The sequence below is a fragment of the Mobula hypostoma genome, chromosome 14, assembly GCF_963921235.1.
Source record: "Mobula hypostoma chromosome 14, sMobHyp1.1, whole genome shotgun sequence".
Lineage (NCBI taxonomy): Eukaryota > Metazoa > Chordata > Chondrichthyes > Myliobatiformes > Myliobatidae > Mobula > Mobula hypostoma.
The window spans coordinates 44,620,518-44,646,890 of record NC_086110.1 but is presented as its reverse complement, the minus strand read 5'-3'; the positions used below and the strand labels follow the sequence as shown (position 1 = coordinate 44,646,890).

Here is a 26,373-nt window from a genome sequence, read left to right as displayed (position 1 = left end):
ATCAAAGCAGGCATTGGCTTGAGAGTGCTGAGAAGTCCTTTTTTTTTAATGCTTCTTCAGCCCTCTCCTATCCCCCTGCCTGCCCAACTTACTCTTGATGGTGCTACTCAAAATCAAAACAAAGTGGATGCCAACTACTCCATGCACAAAATCAAGCAAATTGTGCCTCACAGTTTTGTACCCCTAATGAGTCGTAAACTAGATTAGCTAGTTGTTTGTAGATGACATTTATTATTGTCCACTTCTGTCTCAAATGTTAGACCAGACAAGTTAATTAAAGTGGCTGTAATTAAGGGGTCTCATCATGGGTAGTATTGTTATTTTTAATTTGCTTTATTGCACTCAGGGTTTCCATGTACTTTTCTCAACAGAAAAACATAAGCTGCTGCCATGTGATTATCCAGATTTCTGCTCAGTGTTCTTATTTACTGTCACTACATGTTGTTACACCCTGCTGAAATGAAAGCAGGATTAAAGGAAAGGTTCTCAGTACTTTTAGATATATGGAGGAACCTAAATGAGGCAAAATTAGACTGGATAAACAGGATAAATTGTCGCCGTATTTCTTCTCCCCCAATAGATATTTCTGACACTAAAACAGATGGTTAATCTATAATTTCAAAGTCAGAATGAAAGCCTATCGTGATGTCTGAGATCCTCGTTGTGATCATCAGAATGCACTATTCATCCAGTGCATCCGCCTGTTCTGGATAGGATTTGGTTTAAATCAACAACTGCACTGTTTCACTAGTCTCAAGCCCTTGTCCACGATTAGATCACAGCACAGGACTAGAGTAGGCCTTGCAGCTCATGATGCCTCGGCAGCGTGTGATGGCAAATTAAACTAACCTCTTTTGCCTGTACATGATCAATATCTCTCGATTCATGTACCTGTCTAAAATACAACTTGAACATCACTATTGCCCTCTGTGTAAAAATACTTGCCCTGCACATTTCCTTTGAACTTTACCCCCTCTCACCTTAAAGCTATGCCTGCTAGTGCTTGACTGGTAAAAGAATTCTGGCTGTCCACCCTGTGTACGCCTCACAATTCTATAAATTTTCTATCAAGACTCCTCTCAGCCTCTGCTGCTCCAGGAAAAAAACAATCCATGTTTATGCAAACAAGAGAAAATCTGCAGATGCTGGAAATCCCAGCAACACACACAAAATGCTGGAGGAACTCAGCAGGCCGGGCAGCATCTATGGAAAGGGGAACAGTTGACGTCAAACTGAAGGGTCTCGGCCTGAATCGTTGACTATACTCTTTTCCATAGCTGCTGCCTGCCCTGCTGAGCTACTCCAGCATCTCGTGTGTGTCGCCATGTTTATACAACCTCTCCTTATAGCTCATACTCTCTTATCCAGGCAGCTTCCTGGTGAGGCCTCCCCATCCTTCCAGAAATGGGCTGACCAAAACTGCACACAGGCTCCAAGTGCAGCCTACCAAGTGGTTTTCTAAACATACCTTTGCAATCACTGAATTCACCCACAGCCCCAAGTGAGCCCAGCGTAGGATGGTTCATTTCTGGCTGTACCAGAACGGGTGACTAATCCCATTGACATTTACTGCTTCCACCTGATATAAACTCTAAGCAAGGTCATCCCATTTCCTTTGCTATGCAACCAATTGTTGTCTGACTTGAATTATGGGCCTAGGGTTTGGAAAGGACTGTTTTTGATTTTGCTCAATGTTTTGGAGAAATTAATTAACGAATTTCCAATATGAATTTTCATGAGGAAATGCTTCCTAATTGTACTTGGTTCTAATGTTTAAAATTCAAAATAAATTTATTATCAAAGTACATATGTGTCACCTGAAATTCATTTTCTTGTGGGCATACTCTATGAGTCTGGAGAATAATCACATTTATAGAATCAATGAGTGAATGCACCAATTGGGTGTTCAACCAGTGAACAAAAGACAACAAACTGTGCAAATAGGAAAAAAAAGAAATAAAAATAAATAACTAAACAAACAAACAAATAAATAAATGAACAATAAATATGGAGAACATGAGATGAAGAGTCCTTGTAAGTGAGTCTGTAGGTTGTGGGAACATTAGAGTGAAGTTATCCCCGATGATTGAGGAGTAATAGCTGTTCCTAGACCTGGTGGTGTGAGCACTTGGGCTTCTTCCTGACGGCAGCAATGAGAAGAGAGCATGACCTGGATGGTGGGGTCCCTGATGATGGATGCTGCTTTCCTGCGACAGCGTGCCATGTAGATGTGATTAATGGTGGGGAGGGCTTTACCTGTGATGGACAAATCCAATGATGTCAATTGTCTTCTGGGGTCGTACATCAATAAAATTGAAAATCGTTGCCTATTTTACTCTGAACTTGCAGGTCAATGGGCTTGGGAACTTTCAGAGCTGATCTCGACGGTGCCCCAAATCGAATTTCTTTTGGTGGAAATTTCACAGCTGATATGCTGAACGTTTGCTGTTTTGCTAAGCACTGGAATTGATGAGGCCTGGAAGATGACTAGATTCACATTGAGCAAATAGAAAAATTGACATGAAAGTAGATGGACAAAGCAGAGTAGCAGAGGCAGATCCATACCGAATGGGTGACATGGCAATTGAAAGGTAAAGGGATTGAAACCACATCTTACAGACAGGGAAAGAAGGCAAAAACCATAAAAGGCACCAAGAATCTACTGAGATCTTCTAGGTGATTGCAAACTTTGAACACTTAGTATGGCATAGCTTTCTTACACTATACTCGTTTCCCCTTGATATATATGAATATATGTACAAGTAGAAAACCCTTAAAATGATTTTTATTTGATATTTGACTTTCATAAAGTATTGCAAGAACCTTATTTGGAATTGATCCTCATACAATGTCAATGAATAGGAGTGTTTGTAAGCCCTATTAGAAATGGCTTTGGCTGTTGATTATATTGACTTTCTAGGGCTTTTAACGCTGGAAATGGCTGTATTTGGTCCTCTGGAGAGATTTGTGTTAAAGGTCACGTATATCTCTATCTCACTAACTAATTCAACTGGGGAATTCTTCCTGAGCCAGGCTTTAATGTGGAGTTGTTCGTAGCGAGGTGGAGGTTCTAGTGGGAAAGCTAGGAATCATAGTCATAGAGAAGTACAGCACAGAAACAGGCCCTTTACCCCATCTAGTCCGTGCTGAAACCATTTAAACTGCCTACTCCCATCGACCTGCACTGGGACCGTAGCCCTCCATACCCCCACCATCCATAAACCTATTCCAAACTTCTCTTTCACGTTGAAATTGAGCTCACAGGCACCACATGTGCTGGCAGTTCATTCCACACTCTCACGACACTCTGAGTGAAGAAGTCTCCCCTCATGTTCCCCTTAAACTTCTCACCTTTCACCCTTAACCCGTGACCTCTAGTTGTAGTCTCACCCAACCTCAGTGGAAAAACTCTGCTTGCATTTACCCTATCTATATCCTTCATAAATTTGTATATCTCTATCAAATCTCCTCGTAATTTTCTATTTTCTAAAGAATACAGTCCCAAAGTCTTGATATTTCCCCCCACAGTGCTGGCTCTCAGTCTGGCAGTCACTCTGATCATGAGTATTGATTTCCAATCAGTGAAGGAGCATTACCACATCAAAAACCTGCAGGCTCTCCTGCGTATATGGGAGTGGGAAGGGCTTGTCTAATTCCTGAGTTTCAGTGAAGGGTGGGAATCCAAGTTATTTGATTTTGCAGGAGATGTTGGGCTTGTTTCCCTAAAGGCAGGTTATAACTGAGGTAGAATGATGTATAATATCGATCAGCAAATATACAGCATATATTTTTCTTTAATGCTTTCATCTCTTTAACGATTCTTTCATGTGATGAATGGCTTCTCGTATTGAGGCAGTTGGAAAGAAAACAATGTTGAAGACGGTTGGAAGTAGCTGCATGAGCAAAGTGCCTTTGCTAGTAAATAGAGGGTTTTTTTGAAAAAAAAGGCAGAAGCTGGAAATCCAAAACAAAAATAGTTAAAAAAATACTCAGAATAACAATTCGGCAGTGACTACATCAGTCACAGGGCCTGTTTCTGTGCTACAATGTTCTATATCTCTAGAAGCACTCAACACGTCAAGCAGCATCTGTGGGGAGGGAAACAGTTGACATTTCAGATCAGGAATTCATTCAAAGTGAGAAATTGAGCATGTTTTAAGTTGCAGAGAGGAGAAAGTTGGGGGTTGGGGATGTTGGCCATTGAGTGTTGATGAAAGCTGTCAAAGTAGCATTCACTCTGAGGTTCTCAGAAGAGGAGCCCCTATCCTTTGAAGGCAATGGAAGATGTTTTGTCAGATCGCTATGTTTTGTAACTCCAGAAACTAATCTAAAGAAAAACATGGGGAAAATGTTTTTACTTTAAGTGGGTCACGCACACATGATGCGGTGATGTCATGACGTATGTCTTTCATGCACTTTTACATATGACCTGTAATGAATTATGTAAACAACAGAGTGCTTAATAAAACAATATATTTACGATATTACTCAAATATTGCTGAAATATTAAATACACAGCAAGGTTTAAGTATGGTAAAATATTTCAGTGAGCACTTAGAGTATAGGTTTTTGCATGTATAGCTTGGGGTCAGGGGCTTCAGTATATTGTTCAGTCGATATAAGTGGAAAAAATATAATCAAGTATTACCAGTTTCTAGTGGAATTTCAGACAGGTGTGTGCTGTCTTGGTGGGAAGTACTCAATGTTAATAATTAATCTGATTTAACGTACCGTTCTTTGAGGATGCAGAAATTGTTGAATTAGATCTTGAACCAGAGTCTAGAGCCCTAAATAATCAGAAGTCGAAAGAGACAGGTGAAGATGAGCAAACAATGACTGAAGTTCTAAATGAAAGAAATCTTCACATGGTCACCAGTGATAACCTAAAGCCAGATCCAACAGCAATCAAGACGGTAAAGGAAAACGCTGAGGCCAACAGGTGTTTGCATGCTGGTCACCCAGATGAACGTGTTCTGCAGGTTATGCAGAATGTGATGCATGGAGGTGGGAGTGAAATGCTGTCGGCTGGATGTCATGAACAAGAAGGTGAACGAGTTAGGGAGACAGCCAGTGTGACAGTTTGCTTTTGGACAGCATTAAGAGTTGCTGTCAAAATCTAGCTGGTTGTCTATGTTGTGGTACTTCAGCATATTAATGATGAGAAAGAACTGATGTTGTGGTTCTTTCTGGGAGAATTACAAAATAGCAAATAAAAGTAAATCTGCTGAAAGGAGAGAGGCATTATGCACAAATTGAGAAGAAACTACTTACTGTAATCTTTCATCTGGAAAAGTTTCAGATCCCTTATCAAGGACACAAAAGTTGAGGAAATTAATGTGGTTTCTTGGAGCATGAGATTGAGGAGTCTATTTGTCAGGATGATATGATGTTGTACTTGAAATGAGTGATTCTGACAGAATGGAAAGTGACACAGCATGAGATTGAAACTTTGCAGATCATACTTCCAAGCAGAGGTGACCCATTCATTGAAAGGATAACTGTACCAGGTTACGAAGGAACACCATGGCTAACTGCTTTCATTCCTGATATCTAACAGTTCACCAAGTACAATGCATCCATTCTTTAAAGATAAAATTCATATTGTCGTATGTGAACTAGATGGTGGTTGGAATAGTCCATTTTAATGGCAGGTAACATAATATTATATAAAGTAGGTGAAATGACTTGAGAGAGAGATAAAGGGAAAAAAAGAAAAAGTGAAGAGAAACATTCTTTAAACTTTACAGTGATAATTAAAATCTGTACACCATCCTTGCATTGATTAGCTTTTAGAGCAATGTGGTAATTTGGCCTCAAAGGTTTGTGACTGAGCTGGGAATAAGCTTCTTCCAGACCGTTGTGCATCGTTGCAGTTCTCTACTCAAGAAGGCCTTTGAGGAAGTCACTGTGTTTTATCAAGGCAGAGTCCGGTAGATTTTTAGATAGTTATGGAACGGCAGAATTGTGAGCACTGCAGAAGGAAGTGGCGCTGAACTAAAAGATCAGGCAGGAACTTAATGAATGACCGAACAGGCACAACGGGCTGAATGCTCTTTTAAGGCCAAGATTAAAACTTATGAGTCATGAAAATTCTACAAAAAGGGACAAGACATACATGGTTCTAGGGAATTCCATGAGCACTTGTCATCTAAATGCGTCATATTCATGTGAGAACCTGTCTGGATGTTGAATCTCAGAGAGAGAGAGATACTATATTGTACTACTTCTTGTACAAAGCAATGCAAACTTCATCCTGCTGATTTTCAAGCTAAACAACCGTATCCACAAGTTACTATATGGTTTGAGCTATAATAGTGGCCAACACTGATATCTCCATAATATCCTCTTCCACAGAATCAGTCAGGTGACGGCAATTGCTTTGAAGTATGCCTTTAATTCTCATATACAATTATCATTTTGGTGACTGGTTCTCTTTATGAACAATTGGACTTTCACCATTCTCCAGTTTTTCAATCCATTGTGTAAACTGTGAGATTTGCCTAATTCTAATGTAACAATCATGCATTGTCTTTTCCTGTTTATGCTCACAGGTTATTGCGGAGGAAATAAATGGAAACAATGGTTATGTGGAATTAGCCTTCTGTGCTAAGAAGTTGGATGATAAGGTATGTGGATTTAAGGCAGTAAATTGAACATAAAACATTTTAAAAATAAGAACATAAGTGGGTGATCCAATCTTGGTGTCCGCTCTCTCCCCAACTCCTCCATAGTTTAATTGTTTGTCATTCTCCATCACACTACATCCAATGACTCAGTCTGGATCAGAGAATTCTAAAGATTCACAGGCCTCTGGCAGTAAGCCTCTACATCTCTGCCTGAAAATAGCAACTCCATATTCTGAAACGATTCCCTCATAGTCCTAGGCACCGTATTAATGGAAGTGTAATTGCAATATCTAACTGTCAATCCCCTGGGAATCTTACATTTTTCAATAAATCACCTCATTCTTCTGCACTCCAGTGAGTTTAAGCCCAGCCTGCTCATTCTTTCTTCATACTTCAAACTTATTATCCTGTGAATTAACCTACAGAACCCCTGTGCACCATGTCTATACAGTACTTACTTCCTTAAAACCAAATCAAGGCTGAGTCCCACAATTGTGCTGTAAAAATGCATCAAAATTCCCTCTATGTTTATATTCCATTCCTCTTACAAGGAAGTGAAGTACTTAGTTAATCTTCCTCATTGCTTGCTCACCTGTATGCTAATCTTTTATATTTTATATACTGGATGGAACCCTCAGAATCCTTTGTACAATATTTTGTGGAACACTCTGTTTAAATAATAATTTGCTTTCTTATTCTTCCTTCCCAAATGGATAACCTCATATTTTTCCACATTGTTTCCATCTGTCAACTTAAGCTCATTACTGAGTCTATCTATACCTCATTGCACAACTTGCTAAACCCATCCTTCCCCTACATATTCAACAAAATTGGCTACAATGTATATAGTCCCTTCATCCAGTTAAAAAAACAGTTACAGCAGTTTATGAAACAGTCTTCACAATTTTGTGATTCAATTCTATTGATTATACAATCTTGTTTACATAAATACTTGAATATAAAATGTTAACTTTGAAGGATTTTTCTTTTTGTGAAGTTAAGCATATGAGATCTGAATAAATTTACGCAAGGTATATGAGAATTAAACCTTAATGTTGAGTTGTTTCTGAATAACCAAATGTGCATTAGTGCTTTCCACCAACTACTCTCTCCACTTTAGAAACAGACTTATCTTTAATGCTTCATGACAGTCAAATAAAATTTTAATCTGTTGATTTGAGAATATGGACCAAGGGGTTCCAGTCCCACAAACAGATCCTTTTAAATTTGACCAAAATTAAAAGAAGCTTTGTCCCCAAGTTGTTTTCAGTAAAAATCATGAATAATCTGTACTGCCAAAATAAGATGATTAAATGCATCAGCTTCCCACCCACAAAATTACATTCTCCAAAATTTCCCTGCAATATTTTTAGTTTTTTTGCATGAGTTAACTAATAGTCTGGTTTTTGCTTTTACGCTGATGATGCACTCAGGGAGATGAACTTGATTACACCTTTCCATTTGCTCATTGTAACTACAACAGGCAGTGAGTGACAACTCTGCTGCCACCATATCTGCTGACGTTTTGTTGATAGAGTGGGAGAGCTGTCAAGTAATTTCACCCTCTTAGATATTACATGAAAATAATGCAAGGAGGCAGGCAGAAGGTTACAAATCAGCAGAACTTTCCACAATGGGACTTCGTTTGCATGATTTTTGTTGAATTTGGGAACCAAGAATAATTGTTTGAAATGTTCTGAAACATGAAATAACTAGGTCATAGTTAATTGGCTTGAGTTTTGTTTGCAGTATTTCTCTCTAATTGCGTAACATGTCTAAATATACTTCTATTTTCCTATGATCCATCAGCTGGTATTTTTGATCTTATTAATTTTACATCCTATGTAAATTCAAGTTGGTTCACTTGTCACATCAATCATTTCAAAATTGCCTTGAAGCTAACAATTTATTTATTTATTTAACAATATGGAGTAGGCCCTTCCAGCCCCTTGAGCCACATCACCATGGCGACTCCCGACAAATCCGATTAATCTTAACCTAATCACGGGACAATTTACAATGACCAATCAACCTACCCGGTACTACTTTGGACTGTGGGAGGAAACCAGAGCACCCGGGGAAAACCCACACATTCCGTGGGGAGGATGTACAGGCTCCTTACAGAACAGCCCCAGCTCCGAAATCTGGAACACACTGGACTGTGATAGCGTTGTCCTAACCACTATGTTACCATGGCACCCATATGGTCAACAGAAAAGCAATAAGTGTTTCATTCATATCATTACAGGATCTTTTCAGCAAATCAGATCCTTTTCTGGAGCTATACAGGATTAATGATGATAAGAGTGAGCAACTTGTCTACAGGACAGAGGTATGTAAAATATGTGAGGAATTTCCAAAATGTACTTACAGCAGTCTTTCATGTCTCAGGGAACCCTGCATAAAAATTATTAATTCTACAGCTCACAGTACTTTAGCAGGATCAGTCAGTTGTAGATATAATAATCCAAAAATAATTGTCAATGCTCTTTTGAGTAGAGAATGAATTTTTAGCCAATCTTTCTTGAACAAAACAGGTGGTTAAGCTTAGCTTACCTTTCTTGAAATTAACCTCTTTTTTTAAAAAAAACTCATAAGGCAAACATAATAAGCACACATGGATTTCACCCTCAATTGACATGAGACAATTTCTATCCTTGCTCTTGACGCTTCTTAAACAAGAAGAAGCTTGCTCACACATGTAAGAAGTTGAAAACTGCAGCAAACTATTAATTGCTTTCCAACGAATGGCAGGATGCTCTTCTTTCACAGAAATCTAGAATTTGTCCAGAGGCAGGTCAGTAAATCTCATCTTGAGTGCACGATCAGACTGCAGCTCACAAAGTTCTTCCTCTCCTCTCAAAGTCAAGCTCTCAGGCTGAGCAGAAGATTCAGAGAAAAGGTCCCTAACCCTGTCATACACTTGTGCTGAGAGGAAAGAAAAATTACTATTCAATTTTGTTCTGTAGTTCTTCCAGGTGGTTTTCAATAAGACTTGAGACGTTCTGATCCTTCCTCACTCTCAAGCCCAAGCAGTAGTGGAAGCATTTCAAGATTTCCTTTTGCAACACGATATTTCCAAACCACAAAATAATCTGCAGATGCTGGGGTCAAAGATTGTTACGATATTTAGAGGCTTTTTCCCAGGGCTGAAATGGCTAGCACGAAAGGGCACAGTTTTAGGGTGCTTGGAAGTAGGTACAGAGGAGATGTCAGGGGTAAGTTTTTTTATGCAGAGAGTGGTGAGTGCATGGAGTGGGCCGCTGGTGATGGTGGTGGAGGTGGATACAATAGGGTCTTTTAAGAGACTCCTGGATAGGTACACGGAGCTTAGAAAAATAGAGGGCTATGTGTGTGTTGCTTGAATTTCCAACATCCTGCAGACTTTTTCATTTTTGTGAAGTGCCATGAAGATTATTTTTTAAAGCAAATAGTTAGGTCCTAAAGGTAAACTACTACAGATCGGAGTGGAGGCATTCAAATGGGAGCTGGATGATTATGTAACAGAAAAGAAGCTGGAGGGCATTGTGTAGAGGGTAGGGACCAGCCAGATAGTTCGAACATTAAGCAGTTACATACTCCATGGGCAAATTTGCCTCCTTCTGAGCTATAAACATTCTGTAAATAAGGAATGTGAAATATTAAATATATGAATAAACTTAGTGACAAAGAAATGAGTGCTGAGTTGGTTCGTTGGTTCGTAGGTTGTAGATCAATTTGGGATCACTAATCAGAACATGCAATGTTTCCAAAAAAGAAGGGAAGGCAATATAGTAACTGCATTAAAACTAGGAAAAATATGCTTTTAAGAGCTTATATTGCTTTTATCATATAAATTGTGGTCCGTACAAAACCGATATATGGAAGAACTCTGACAGTCTGCTAATTGTTTGCAAATCCTGCTGGTTTTGCATCTGGTGGGACCTGGTGCAGTTCCCCACAACTCCAAGGGGTTGAATGGGCTGGCCCTGCTACTGTTTCTATTGTTCATACCGAATGTCGTAAGAAAAAAGATTTAGTCTCGTTCTATGTGATTTCATTTATAATGATCTTATATTTTTATGTCAATCTCAAATCCAAACACCTTTCAAATCTTGAACTTAACCAGACAAAAGAAAATTTCCAGCATTTTCAAATAGTATCTTTAAAGGAACAGAACTACATTTTGTACATTAAATCCAGGGAAGTAAAATTTGTTCTTATATAAATGCTTTGCAGTCCAAGGTCTAGCTTACTTTGATGTTAACAAGGCTGCAAAATACTATAGCAAAGAATTTTTAGTGTGCTTGTCACTTAAATCCTACAGTGCACTGTGATGTACATTGCAGAATAACAATTTCAATTGCTATTTTTGAAGCAAGTGCCTACTAAGACTAATGAACATATTCTATTGTTAGTTTAAAAATATTCTGTTTGAGCTGGTTATGTATGGCAGTCCTCATTAAAGCCATCAATAATAGAACAAGACAGCTTTCTAAACTTATGTAGAATGAATGAAGGTGCTTCTTAGAAACGTTGATAAAGAAGAATTGGTGTTATGCTAATCAGTTGACAAAAAACGTTTGGCCAAAGAGATGAGGGTTACGGACCAACATGAGGAAGCCAAGAGAGGCAGCAAATGTTTTTTGAGATATGCTTCTAGGGCAGGGAGTTGGAGTGGGCTGTGCTGGAAGAAGGGGAGGCTGGTAGTGATTGAGGGATTGACATGAATACATATTTCCTTTGCCATTTGTGCCAGATTAGGAAACACATTCACACAAATGCTGGAATATTTCTTAAAATCAATTTAGAATGTATAGCAGAAAACTTCTCGAAGAACTTAACAATTCAGGCAGCATCTGTGCAGGTAAAGGGGCAGTCGATGTTTTGACTTGCGATCCTGCAGCAGGATTTTTTCCTCCAGCAGTTGTTTGTATCTTCACATTAAGCATCTGTAATCTCTTGAGTTTCCTTTGGGATGCACAGTGCTGTCATAAGATTTAAAGAAAGCGATGGAAAACAGGTTCATAATAATAACACCAACTCAGCAGATGGAAATAACATGTTGAGAAGAAAGTTATTTTATTGAACAGATTACTGTGATCTGAAATACACTGACTGAAGTGTGGAGGTAGCAGATTCAATAGTAAGTATGAAAGTGGAAGTAGATTTACGCTTAAATTAGAAAGAATTGAAGATTTGTGAGGAAAGAGAATGGAAACAGTTAAATAACTCTTTCATAAAACTGATATGAACTTATGAATGGGGTATATGATTGATTACTGTAATTCTATAATTTGTATTTCTCGAAATCTAAAGGCATATTTTACATGAAGTATGTGCAATTAACATGTCTCATGAGGCATTATTAATCTATTTATAATAAACTGTTCAATAGGGTACGTAAAGATTTGATATGATATCATTAAAATTATAGGAAGTCATGTGACCATTTACAAATTGGAAAATAATCTTTTGGACATTAAATATGAGAGAAATTTGACAATCATAATTCTATTAATAGTCTATTTTGTGGTTGTGGAACATGCAAAGTACTAATAGAGTAATTTAATTCTATAGCTTAGCAGACTATTGACCAGGCAATGATTCAACTTCTCTGTTATTTCTAGCTTTCTGTTTACATGTTCATGTAAAATAATGTTCAGCTACTTTCTATGTCAAGTTTGGCAAGGCATTATTGAGATCATCAACCCCACTGAAGCAAACCTTTGATTTTCTCTTTCGAGGCACGGTTGACAAGAACTCAGTGTGATATTGAGAGGTTCTTTTCCCTCCCTCTGCTTATCCAGGTTATCAAGAACAATTTAAATCCTGTGTGGGAGTCATTTAAAGTTTCCCTGAGTTCACTTTGCAGTTGTGATGAAAAGAGACAGCTAAAGGTAGGGATTGTAGAATACTGTCTGTTACACAAATGGTTGAAAGAGTATTTGTTGTACAGTATAACAAAAGGCATGGTTTGCTAAAGAATATTCCTGTCAGTGCTATTCCAAAATCTCATGCCTCTAGACAGAAGGGTAAAGATAATTTGTATAATTTCATGGAAACTCTTTCTCTTACAGACACCCTATAATATTTAACTTAATTCCCAGATGTAAAATTAAGCAGCAGATTAGCTTTTTATTTCATGAAGGGCCTTTAAAGATGGGCACTGCAACCAATAGCAGGTATGGATGCCCCCTCATTGTGTAAAGGTGAATGTTACGTGCACAACCATGTCAGCAGTGGAAACAACTATGTTTGTATGAACATGCTGAATTTTTATGTTCACATTCTCTATGAGATGCTGATTATTGAGAAGAAATTAATTTATGTAGATTTGCAAGACTTGCACAATGTTCTGCGTCTTGCTCCGCCTTTATCTATACTTTGAGAAAATGGAGTCACCACGGAGTTCGGTCTGGAAATCCCAGTTAGCTCCATCAAGATGCAAACTCATTTTAGTACTTACTGGATTAATGTAGACACTTTAATTCAATAGTCTACTTACATAACCATTGAAATCCATTTAGTGTTTGTTTGCTTTAATGATCAAATTAATTTTTAGCATTTTGACACTTTGTCTATAGCAGGTAAGCTACACCAATAATAATTAAAAAAAGTACTTACTTATGCTCATCTGCAGAAAAGACCAGATTTTCTTCCTTCCCTGGTTTTGTTTGTTTCAGTTTTTATTAAACTGAGTATGGTTGATCAGAGCATTTCATTAACAATGCTTGGAGCAGTTTGAGATCTTTACCAAATAGCGATGACAGCACTCTTAAAGTGCAAGTATTAAAGTCACCTGTCCAAAATCTATGGTCCACTTTAAATAGGCAGATTGCGCAGTGACGACATAATTGAAGGACTCATGTGCCAGTTTAAACTGAGTTGAAACTTGTTGGTTGCAAGAGGAGAGGTCCATCACCATTCCTTTAACTCCATGAGAAAGTCACAGGGATTCGAGACTTTGGGATTAAGCCTGTCTCCCCCCCTCCACCAACTACTTCCATTACTACATCACAGCCCTGGACCCCTCTGTGAAATCCCACCAATCCACTCAGATTGTGCCAGCTTTGTATCCCTGGTTCCCTAGGGCTGTATATTGCGGGATGATACTAAATGCTTACCAGCTGCCTCCAGGAACTTCTTGACTGTTCTGACATCCTAAATTCTGACTAATTAATTGGTCATTCTGCCTAGTTTCTACACAGTACCTAGTACCTCTTAATTGTTAACCTTTACTTTGAATATGTATTTTTGCATTTAGGTTTCAACATACGTTAATCTGTCTTTACATTTGCAGCCCTTTTCAGAATTAACCGAGTTCCTTACTTTTAATTCATTATGATTACCAAATTTTGATATTGTCCTCCATTTTCCCGATGTAAGGAAGCAAAAATACGTCACTTGATGCTCAGTTTATTTTGTCTCTTCAGTGTTTGGTCTGGGATTATGATAGCCGTGGGAAACATGATTTCATTGGAGAGTTTTACTCCACTTTTGAGGAACTGCGGAAGGCAATGGGAGAAAACAAGGTAAATAATATTTTTGGATATTTGGATTTTTGTTCCACCTACTACATAAGTCACTTCGTGTTATAAAAAATATCTCATGATCCAAGGTGTTTCAGTGGAGAGGCAGGCAGCAATGTGCTAATGTAGGGTTTGGGGTTATTGAAGTTGAAACAGTATGTAGGCCTCTATGAAGCTGCTGGTCTTATGTGTGTTATTAGCCCTGTGTTTATTTGGACATGAAACCTCAGCCCTTATTTATGAAAACACAGCCTGTTGCACACTAGATTGACTGAACAAGGTAATTAACAGATAAAATGTTGAATTTGTGAGTGACTGTAATGGGGTTCAGTGTTGCATTATCTGCTCTATAATCAGTGGCTGGATTTTTGTTCCACCTACTACATAAGTTGCTTCATGTTATGATCTAAATTGTTAGTGGTATTCCCCACTGCTGTGTTATTTAACTTGATGAATATTTAAATGCCTCCATCCTCAACTAACACATTGCCTGTCTTTGTGTGCATAGCAACCATTTTGTCAGCATACATTTCTAAACCCAAAGGTAAAGCAGACAACATTTCGGAGCACATTTAGAATTACAAATGATCTGTTGTGAGTGTCAGATTGGCTTATATAATGATTTTGTGATCCAGTTGGGGCCTTCTCTCCTTTCATCAGATCCACTGGGACTGCGTTAATCCAAAATATAAAGCAAAAAAGAGACATTATAAAAATTCTGGAACTGTCATACTGAAAGATTGTAAGGTAAGATGAATAAGAATGATGTAAACTTTGAATTGCCTAGATGTAAGTGAAGACTGATCTTGATGTTTTTTTTCTATGAAACAACATTGGCTACAAGTTCAAAAAAGTTCAGTAGCTGGTCATCCTGGAAACGTGAAGACATGAGATTATTGTAGAACTCTTGTCTATCCTGTTCTTCTCCAAGAAATTCTCAGCGGAAATACCTGCACACGTAGCAGCACCAACTTTGGGGAAATTTATTTATAAGATATATTTTGTTTATTCCTTCCAAAACTGTTCATAGAAGCATAAGAACGTAAGGGACAGCAACAAGAATGGGCCATTCTGTCATTCAATAGGATCACAGCTGAGCTTTTACCTCAGGGGTAATTTCGTGCATTAGCCTATTACCTCCTGATTTCCTTAATATCAAAAAACCAATTGATCTCAGTCTGCTTCTGTTTCCTCTCTTTATTAGGAAGCATTGATTTACTTGCATCTAATTTAACTCAATATCCTGATAGAAAGTCAGAAGAAATAAAAACCTATAATTCCCTCCAAAGCCTTTCCATGTCCAATTTGTGCGGTGTGTGAATTTCTAACATGCTGATGCTACTTAATTGAAAATAAACCACTGAATTAAAGAGTGATAGGCTGTGAAAAAGTTATGAATCACATTATTTCAATAGTCTAAGATTTCTATCATCAGTGTTATGCATTTTTTATGAGCAGTCTTCTAAAATTATTCAAGGAGCTTTCGCTGAAGAGATCATCCTAAGTAATATATTTAGTTTCACTCAGGCTCCAACAGTCAACAGAAAATCAGGAGGAGCCAATTTGAAAGAAAACTTGATTTAGAATGGAGTATTGTTTTAATTAAAACTGCCTATCGTGGTGCAGTTTTTGCTGGACAACCTGGCATTCAAAAGTATTGAGGTTAAAATTGTGATAAAAGTCCAAGTGAGTTTTATTATGAGGAAAGTCAGTCACTTAGGACTACACTTAATCCAAACCTTTACAAGCCTTTAAGCAAATTGTTACTCATTTATGTCAAGTAATTCTTTACCACACATTCATCCCTGACAAACTGGTATCATTAAAATATAATCAACCAGAAAAAGACACATAATCAGTTTGGACTGCATTAATCCAAAATTAAATAGGTTTAATTGATGATTATGAATCACATGAACAGGTTGAGCGGTCTTATTCACAAGAGATTACTAATCATTATATCTTGTGTATTGAACTGATTTACTTCTCTTGGACTAACAACCCATTTTTTCTGTGTCAAAGTTGCACAGGGTATATTCCTTTTTAGATTACATAATGGGAGGATGCCAGATTCACTTTACGGTAGGCCAATAGTTATTATGTTTTTAAAACCGCTTTCAGTTTTCATGTTTCTCTGACCTTAAAGATAGACACTTGATTTTACTTGAATTGAAAGTGAACATCAGTTATGAGTTTACCAAAGGTTTGTATTGACGTTACAAAATTGTGGGGAAAAAAGTTGCACTTTACTTTTGTTTAAGTTATGACCATGTGCAGAAGAAAAATAATGATTCTGGATAAGTGAATAAAATGAAGAAGTAGCCATTAAATGGGAGCATACTGTTGATCCTATTTGAACGTATTCATTTTGAGGTGAGGCTAGAACCCAACTCATAACTGCAGAAAGTCCTTTACCATCCTCCATTACGGTGGGAGTGGCTCCGGTCAGTGTATTCCTTTCCTCCTGGATTTTCATTCATGTCGATTGTACTACTTCATGCATTTCAGGTAATCTCAAGGACCATTGCTGTTACTTCTCTTATGGAATTGATTTTAGTGTACTCAAGGGATGTGCATTTTGACGTCCAAAACTGTCAGAAAAATGATGATTTGAAACTGCCTGGATAACTTATGATGAAGCTACTCCTACATTCTGTTAAATAAGGAATAACATTCATGTGCCAAGTCGGAATAGTGCACACGTCCATACACCTGTTGTCTTTGCCCTTCACAGTGGGAGGGGTGGCAGGTTTCAAAGAGGCAGCTAATTTGCTTATGTTGGGGTCAATGTCTAATGAGGTTTGGAGCTGGTAGATCTGGGATAACCATTGGATATGTACGTGAGCAGGTTATTTGGGAACAAGTGCGGTTTGAAAGTCGCCACTTTGCTGAAGGGAGGAGTAATTGGCTAAATTGGATTTGTCCTTCTTGTGGTTAGGAAAAGTCTCCAAAAATTGCTTCAAGGTACTTTAATGCATTTGACACCAGTCATGTAAGTTATTTTTGATATTTGGCATGCATGCTATCAGAGCAAACCCTGTTGTGTCATGTGGTCAGTGGAATGTTCTCAAGCTCCATTTAGCTTGTACGTCTAGCTTGTAGGCTTGCTGTGGTTCGTTCACAAATTCCCCTTGACCTCTTTCCCCAAGGTGGTTGCAGTGCATAAATAGTTGATGTATTTTATAAATGGTGTTACAAATTTCCATTTGTGAGTGAGCATTAATTAGCCATGTGCTGTTACACAAATAACAGTAGTAATCTCTAATTTGATTGGGACTTCTACAGGAGAAGCCTACAACATCATAGAAATTGGAAGTACTTTTGTTATTCAATTTTTTTTTGGTTTGGCATAATTGGGTCCTGAATGTCCACCCACCGTCATAATGCTGTCAGTTTTGTACTTGATAGACGAAGTGAACTTCAGAATGGGACTTGGATCTGCAACCCTTCTACGTGTTGTATTAGCGTCCCAATTCTGTTGGACATGAGGCAGGTGGATGAACACATGCCAGTAAACTTGCAAGCATCCAAATGGCAACTTCAACCTACTCATTCTGCTTTTAGTTGGCTCCAAGCCTGATCTTGCCATTTTACCTGTGCTTATACATATAACCATCTCACCTGAATCTGCAGATGAAGGTGGATGTCATACCTGAACGGCAAAGTGCTGATGATTATTTAGAAAAAATAACTTTCTGGCTATAATATTGCTTTGATTGCATCTTTTTCAGCCTTTGTTTTCCTCTGAACCATTTATCCTGAAATGTTGATTCATGTGAGCAGATTATATTACCGAAACTATTTTGAAAAGCCTCCTCTAGTTTGCAGTACAAACTAGATTTTCAATGGGAATTCCCTTGTGCGTTAACTGTCTCCTCGATGATGAGAAGTAAGAGCTATATAGGGAAAGGTATTACTCAGGCAGCCCAGCGAAGAGGCACGGGATACTCTGTCACTGCCATAGGTAGATCGTGCTGCTCCTTTTTATAATAGTTTGTTGGAGATGTGTGGAATCTGGGATCACTGGGGGAATTTCAGCTCAGTGTGAGAATCAAAGTGATGAATTGTTTCAAGGTTTGTGCACCATTGTAGAGTAATTGGAACATAAAGCCGTTCTGTTTTGGGCTTGTTTGCACTGGAGCCCTGTATAACGTGTCAATTTACAGTGCCTACTTGTATTAAATCACTGATGCCTAATTTGGCATGATAGAGCTTGTGTCTCCAAGCACATGAATGGGCAATAAATGGTTACAGAAGTGCTGATCCACCTTCTTTAAGGATCTGTGCTGGGATCCCTTCACAAACCACCGAAATGGAAGACTTTCCCAAAAATCTGGGATTATAAACTTCTTTTTCAAAGACAATATGAAACAATATATCAACAAAAAGGGATTTCACACCATAAATATTTAAGTCATTATACTTGAAGTTACTATTTCCTCCAATTTGTATGAGTAGAGTGCTGAGATCTGCCAACACGGTTTTCTCTTCAGTCATTTGAATATTTTGCTTTGCTTCTTTACAAATAACAAAGATGAATAAGAAAGTGTGAGGCTCTTGGTGTATGATATCACTATAGTAATAGCACATCATAGTCAGAATTAACTGAGTAACTCTGGGAGTGGGGAGGGAACGGATAGCTTTGCCGGTAACATCAGGCAATTACAGTACAAGAGCTGCAGTGCCTGTTTCCCCATTCCACACTTTTATTTTCTGCAATGGACCAGAAGCAAATTTCTGGAGGCTGATATTGACACCCTTGAAGTGGAAGATCAGGCAGAGTCAACACCAGGCACCAGGGAGGCATCAAGCAAACTGCCAAGAAAGCTTGCTTGAAGCATTTTCACTGAATGATAATCCAGTTCCTGTCACAACACATTACCAATCACACAGCTGCTTCATATTAGAACCCCTGGTGTTTTCCTAAAGTCACATTTCCTGTGTGTATCTGTCAAACCAACCACCCTGCATTAATGTCACCATGGAATCAGTGAACATACACAGTAGGAATGTACCCATTTGGTCCACGTAATCCTCTCTGGTACTGTCACGGCCTCCAAGTGCTAGCAAAACTTGTCCTGCATTTGCTACTCTCTCCTGCTTGACGTCACCAATCAGTGATGATTTAGTGCATGTGGCTTGCTGGAAGTATTCAAAGATTGGCAAGTATTTTGCTAGTGCCATTGGATGTTTGATGTAAAACTCCAGCTATTGTCCATCCCTCTGATGAACAACATATTACACAGAAAAACAAGTGCATTCCGTTCATTAATCTTGAAGCTCTTTCAATTGCAGGCTACAATTTTTGTAGATGTATGTTTCAGTGTGTCTTTCAAGTCTGCTGCAATATATTTGAAATGATGCTTTTCATTCTGACCTATCTGGCGCGCACTTTATTTAGAACATTGTGCATCTACGAGCTTCTAAAGAGATGTAGCATCCAGAGCCTGGTGCTGTTAATTATGAATTACCACCTTCTATTTTAGGTAGCCATTGACTTCACAGCTTCAAATGGAGACCCACGAAACAGCTGTTCTTTGCATTACATCAATCCTTATCAGCCCAACGAGTATCTGAAAGCACTTATCTCCGTCGGCGAGATCTGTCAAGACTATGACAGGTAATGTTAATCACCCATCAGAAAAGAACCTCACAGTCTAGTAGCCAGTTGGTTGTAATGGTGCTCGTTAGTCTCTTTAATTCCAGGTTTCCACTTGAACTTGATGTTAAGCATAAAGTCCTGCATTGCTTTTCTTTCATCTTCTTTGTCTTAACTTTGTAATAGGCCAGCTCAGGCTTGTGAAGTGATTGGAAAATAAATTTTAAACAGAGGAAAGGAAACTGCAAAACCCCTACTACTTTTAACAATGGAAATTAAAGATTAATAGGTGTGGATATAACTTACATTTTATTCAGGCCAATTATAATTCTGGAGAAGTTATGCTAGCTTAATATTTTATCCTTTTATAATTGACAGTTGTAGATTATACTAGTGTAGATCCTGTGAAATAAGGCTTTACAAAAACCAGTTCATGGTTGCTCACCTGCTTGCAAGTCTCCATTGCCAGCTTTCAAAACAGAGATCACATATTTTAAATGGAGTGACATCACAGTGTAAACAAACAGTGCTCTTCTAAGCTCAGGACTTCTGGGAATGTTAAACAGCAATATCCTTCTAACTTTCAAACACAGCTAATGGCATCCATTAGATTCTCAATTCTCAGCACTAATGCATGACCACTGATACAACACACTCAGTTCAAAATCCACTTGAGAATTTTATTTTAAAAATCATTGAAATTGACCTGACATAACCACTCTGAAGATTTTACAAAGATCTTACTGAGTCTCTTTCACAAATACTGTAAGGCTCAGCTAAGGTAATGATTCAATCCAACACCTCTTAATGCAGTTTATCTGTGAATGGATTTGCGGAGTGGGACAGATGTAGGCAGCATACTAGTGGGGGAGTCTGTGTGACTGTGATGTTTTAAGGGGTTGGTACATGCAGAAATGTCTCAAATTAGGTGAATGATGAAATGGTGGTCTTCCTTTGCTAAGGCTGAGGTAATAAGGAGGTAACCAGCAAGGTGAAGGTAAAGACTACACAAGGTTTGCTTGTGAGTAAGTTAACTGAAGTTGATTGTGACTAGGGTTGTTGATGGTGTTCCACCTCAGCCTTCTACTCCAGATCAAGGGGCTAGCTTGAATCTGTAGTTGCTTCGCACATCACAAGTTCTGCAAGTTCTTCATGTGACATTCCTCCTGTATCTTACTGGAAGGTGACAAGGTCTGTACCCATCTCACTGTTGCCTTAAATCTTACTTCCAACTGTCCCACCTTTCTCATGGTTGACCCCAGGTGAAGCCAGGGGACATTTTATTGGATCAAATAGGCTAAAAAAGTGTCAGCAGTTTTCTTTCTGTGATACAGACAATGCCTTGCACCCGATCATATTCCCCAGTATAGCTGCTCTAATAACTAAAGTGTAAGTCCATGAATCCTATAATTCAACCAAATGGTTCAACTGGTTCCATTTAATATCAGAAAATGCATACAGTACACAACCTGAAATGATTACTCCTCACAGACATCCACGAAGCAGAAAAAACACAAAGAATGAATGACAGAAACATTAGAACCCCAAAACATAGGTTTGAATAAAATATTGCCAACCTACTTTTTGGATTTCTTAATGTTATGATTAGGCAGCAGTATTTAATTATCGGTGACTTTTTCTCGGAATCAAAAGATTGTGGATTCAGGTGTCTTCTGAGATTGAAGTAATTCCTTAGGCCCTCCTTTAGGGGTGGTGTGGGTTCTGAAATGGCTGATGAAGCCAATATGGCATCTGCAGATTTTACATAATATGGAGCGGGAGATGCTGGAAGGAGGCAGTAGGAATCCTGGAGAAGGGACTCAGAGCTTTCAGGAGTTATTTCTTCGACTTTCAGGAATGTCAGCAATATGGTAGGGTTGCTATACTGCCAAAGAGAGCATCCTTAAGGCTTCCCTTTTGCCCACATGGTACTGTGTTATAATGAATTTTGGGGGAGGGAGTCTGTTTAGGAGGTTTACTGTTAGGCATGCAAATAGTGCAACCTGCCAAGACTCTGGCTGACTTCAACAGAGCCTCAACGCCAGAGATATTGGCCAGAGAGATGACACTGACATTGGTTCTTGCACATGGATTGGGAGGGTTTTGTGGAGATGGCACTGGTGGTATTTCTCCAGTACTTAGAGATGTCTGCTGAAGATGTCACATGTTACTGCTGGGAAGACAATGAATTTGTGTTACGTTGGGATCTCGATTTTCCAACACTATTTTCCCTGGACAGTTAAAGACTGAAAGATGTAAAGTAATCCACGTTTTCTGTGTTGGATCTTTAATGTGTTACGTACCCCGTAACTGGGTTGCCAAACCAGCAGAAATGGATCACTCAGTTGGAGTCTGGAGTACTAGAACTAAGAAAGTTTTATTAAAGAAACAAGCAAAACATTAATCGAAAGGATAATAAATGCAACAGTTCAGCGATGATAAACGCACATGTGCACAGAATTAAGATAACAGCATCAATCAAGCTCTATCGTTGTCTAGGGGTAAATGACCAATTTCAAAATGACTCAAAGTTCAGTCCAGTTAGTAGTTCAGTTCGCAGTAATCGTTGCCATGGCGGTGGACAACGTGGGGGAAGAGAGAGATAGAATAGGAACAACTCATCATTCAGAACACTGCTTCACTCACAGACCAGCAAGATGGCTCACAAACAGCTTTTGGGCGGGTCCTTGGTGATGTCACCTGAGGTCACCGACTGTGACCCCTCCTCCAGATGCGGTCGATCCTCTGCAGTGAACCCGGCACCCAGGCAAGGGCGGACACACACCGGGTTCCCGCTGATCGTACCTTTCCACCCTTGTCGTTGTCTGGCACTTCTCACCCACTCGTGAGAGGCGCACCGCTTCCAGGGTCTCGTTACCTCGGGTGGCGTGTGTGTCTGTCTTAGCGAACCTGTCCCTTTTTATCCCCCTGCTGGGGTATCGCCTGTCCATCACTTCAAACAGTTCAGGGTTCAAAGAGGGGAGCCGCTCCAGACAGCTCTCTCTCCCACATTCCTTCATTACACATCTCCAGACGCTGCTCCATTGTTCCTTATCTCTCCTTCCCCTGAGGGCAGGTGGCAGACCAACTGCTGATGCCACTGATGCTAGCCCAGGCCAGCAAACATCTTAATTTTATGTGTATTCTCGTAACAAATGTCAGATAATATGTTCTGCAGAGAAGTGAGATAGAGCTGGGCTAGGCTGGTAGAGAAATTTTAATTTGCAGATATTGAGTGCAAAGCAAACATCACCTACATACAACAGGAATTTTGCAGATGCTGGAAATTCAAGCAACACACATCAAAGTTGCTGGTGAATGCAGCAGGCCAGGCAGCATCTGTAGGAAGAGGTGCAGTCGACGTTTCAGGCCGAGACCGTTCGTCAGGACTAACTGAAGGAAGAGTGAGTAAGGGATTTGAAAGTTGGAGGGGGAGGGGGAGATCCAAAATGATAGGAGAAGACAGAAGGGGGAGGGATAGAGCCAAGAGCTGGACAGGTGATAGGCAAAAGGGGATACGAGAGGATCATGGGACAGGAGGTCCGGGAAGAAAGACAAGGGGGGGGGACCCAGAGGATGGGCAAGAGGTATATTCAGAGGGACAGAGGGAGAAAAAGGAGAGTGAGAGAAAGAATGTGTGCATAAAAATAAGTAACAGATGGGGTACGAGGGGGAGGTGGGGCATTAGCGGAAGTTAGAGAAGTCGATGTTCATGCCATCAGGTTGGAGGCTACCCAGACGGAATATAAGGTGTTGTTCCTCCAACCTGAGTGTGGCTTCATCTTTACAGTAGAGGAGGCCGTGGATAGACATGTTAGAATGGGAATGGGATGTGGAATTAAAATATGTGGCCACTGGGAGTATCACCTACATACTGAAGCTCAGTATTGTTGTTAGAATGACCTTGGTTCTGGAGTGGAGATGGTTAAATAGTTTCCCATTTGCCCTTCAGATTAGCTTCATTCCACAGTGAAACGTACTGGAGACAGATTTAGTATTGCAGCAAGAGGCATTGAAACAAATGTTTGGATGGTTGTGTGCCCTGCTTGCGTACAAGTTGGCACTAACAGCGAGTCTGTGGTGGATGCACTAGTTAAAGATCACCGTTTGTATTCTGTCAACTATCTGATGTATTATGGAGACAGAATTTTGTAAGCAATCACATTTGAGGATATTTTACAGTCATTTTAAATTGGTATCAGTGATTGGTTGTGAGGTCAGTAACTGCCCTGTACAGTTGTTGAAGATGTTTCCTGTCTTTCCCTTGGAGTTATTCAGCAGTGCAGATTGTGTCTAAATTGCATGCAGTTGGAGGAATTCGCACAGTGACGATGGAGCCAGTGGTTTGGTCATGACCTAGAGGAGAACCATGGTGCTGATTTACCCTCTGACACAGCAGTGGGGTCTGGCCTTCGTCTCCTCGGTTGGATTTTTCACCACAGTGGCAGCTGTCAAGCCCACTGGCTTGTTTTCCTTTTCCCAAGTGTAAGGAATAACGTTGAGAAATTGTATCTAAGGTTCTTTCCATTAAAGTCGTAGACTTGAGCAAAATATTGGAATAGAAGGACGTCTCTTTATGACAGAGAAGAGGAGGAATTTCTTTAGCCAGAGGATGTGTGAGTCTGTGGAATTCATTGCCTCAGACAGCTGTGGAGGCCAAGTCATTTCAAATGGAGGTCGGCAGGTGATTTATTTATTTATTTATTTAGAGATATCGTACGGAATAGGCCCCTCAAGCCGCATTGCTCGGCAACCGCTAACAACCTCGATTTAACCCTCACCTAGTCACGGGACAACTCACAGTGACCAGTTATCTTGCCCAGTACATCTTTTGACTGTGGGAGAAAACCAGAGGACCCGGAGAAAACCCGCATATTCAATATGGAGGATGTATAGAGACTCCTTACAGAGGATAGAACATAGAACCATAGAACATTACAGCACAGAAACAGGCCTTTTGGCCCTTCTTGGCTGTGCTGAACCATTTTTATGCCTAGTCCCACTGACCTGCACCTGGACCATATCCCTCCATACACCTCTCATCCATGTACCTGTCCAAGTATTTCTTAAATGTTAAAAGTGAGCCCGCATTTACCACTTCATCTGGCAGCTCATTCCACACTCCCACCACTCTCTGTGTGAAGAAGCCCCCCCCCATGTTCCCTTTAAACTTTTCCCCCTTCACCCTTAACCCATGTCCTCTGATTTTTTTCTCCCCTTGCCTCAGTGGAAAAAGCCTGCTTGCATTCACTCTGTCTATATCCATCATAATTTTATATACCTCTATCAAATCTCCCCTCATTCTTCTACGCTCCAGGGAATAAAGTCCTAACCTATTAAACCTTTCTCTGTAACTCAGTTTCTCAAGTCCCGGCAACATCCTTGTAAACCTTATTAATATCCTTCCTGTAATTTGGTGACCAAAACTGCACACAATACTCCAAATTCGGCCTCACCAATGCCTTATACAACCTCACCATAACGTTCCAACTCTTATACTCAATACTTTGATTTATAAAGGCCAATGTACCAAAAGCTCTCTTTACGACCCTATCTACCTGTGATGACACTTTTAGGGAATTTTGTATCTGTATTCCCAGATCCCTCAGTTCTACTGCACTCCTCAGTGCCCTACCATTTACCTTGTATGTTCTACCTTGGTTTGTCCTTCCAAAGTGCAATACCTCACACTTGTCTGTATTAAACTCCATCTGCCATTTTTCAGCCCGTTTTTCCAGCTGGTCCAAATCTGCAAACTTCGAAAACCTTCCTCACTGTCCACTACACCTGCATTCTTTGTATCATCAGCAAATTTGCTGATCCAACTTACCGCATTATGCCAGGATGCTGGGATTGAACTCTGAATTTCAACACCCTGGGCTGTTATAGCTAACTGCCATGCTGCCCCGAGCAAGGTGTTAAAGGTCACAGGGAGAAGGTGGGAGAATGGGTTGAAAGGGGTAATAAATCAGCTATGAAGGAATGATGGAGCAGATTCAATGGGTCAAATGGCCTTATTCTGCTCCTATGTCTTATCATCTGCTCCAAAGGCCTCATTGTCTTTCAGTTGACATACGGCCATTTTAGTCAGCAGGTTTATTATTGCCACGTGTACTGATGTACAATGCAAAACATGACTTGAATACCGTGTATGCGGGTCAATTCACTACTGCAGTGCACTGAGGTAATGCGATGTAAAACCGTTACAGAATGCAGAATAACAGAGAGCGCAGTGCAGATGGAGAATAGGTGCAAGCTCATAATGATTAGATTGTAAGCTCAAGAGGCCATCTTATCATGCTAGGGAGCTGTTCAATAGTCCTATAACAGCAGGATAGAAACTGCCCTTGTGCTTTCAGGCTTTCGTACCTCTGCCTGATGGGAGGGGGAGAAGAGAGTATGTCCAGGGTGAGTGCTGGCTACTTCACCGAGGCAGTAAGAAGTATAGACAGAGTCCATGGTCTATGTGATGGAAGCTGGTCTTTGTGATGAGCTGGGCTGTGTCCACATCTGTACAGTTTCTTGCAGTCCTGGGCAGAGCAAGCCATGACACATCTGGAAAGGATGCTTTCTATGTTACTTCAATAAAATTGGTGGGGGTCAAAAGGGACATGCCAAGTTTCCTTAGCCTCCTGAT

General features: G+C 39.7%; 1 protein-coding gene across 2 annotated transcripts in view; it reads left to right on the top strand.

Annotated features, from left to right (window-relative positions):
• Positions 1–26,373, top strand: part of cpne7 (copine VII) — a 128,582-nt gene that overhangs the window by 63,762 nt on the left and 38,447 nt on the right. For both annotated transcript variants that reach the window (XM_063067039.1, XM_063067040.1), the window contains exons 4-10: positions 6,552–6,626; positions 8,875–8,958; positions 12,416–12,505; positions 14,042–14,140; positions 14,798–14,884; positions 16,160–16,219; positions 19,624–19,757. In XM_063067039.1, coding sequence (XP_062923109.1) covers positions 6,552–6,626; positions 8,875–8,958; positions 12,416–12,505; positions 14,042–14,140; positions 14,798–14,884; positions 16,160–16,219; positions 19,624–19,757 — 629 coding nt within the window. The remainder of the gene's footprint in view (positions 1–6,551; positions 6,627–8,874; positions 8,959–12,415; positions 12,506–14,041; positions 14,141–14,797; positions 14,885–16,159; positions 16,220–19,623; positions 19,758–26,373) is intronic.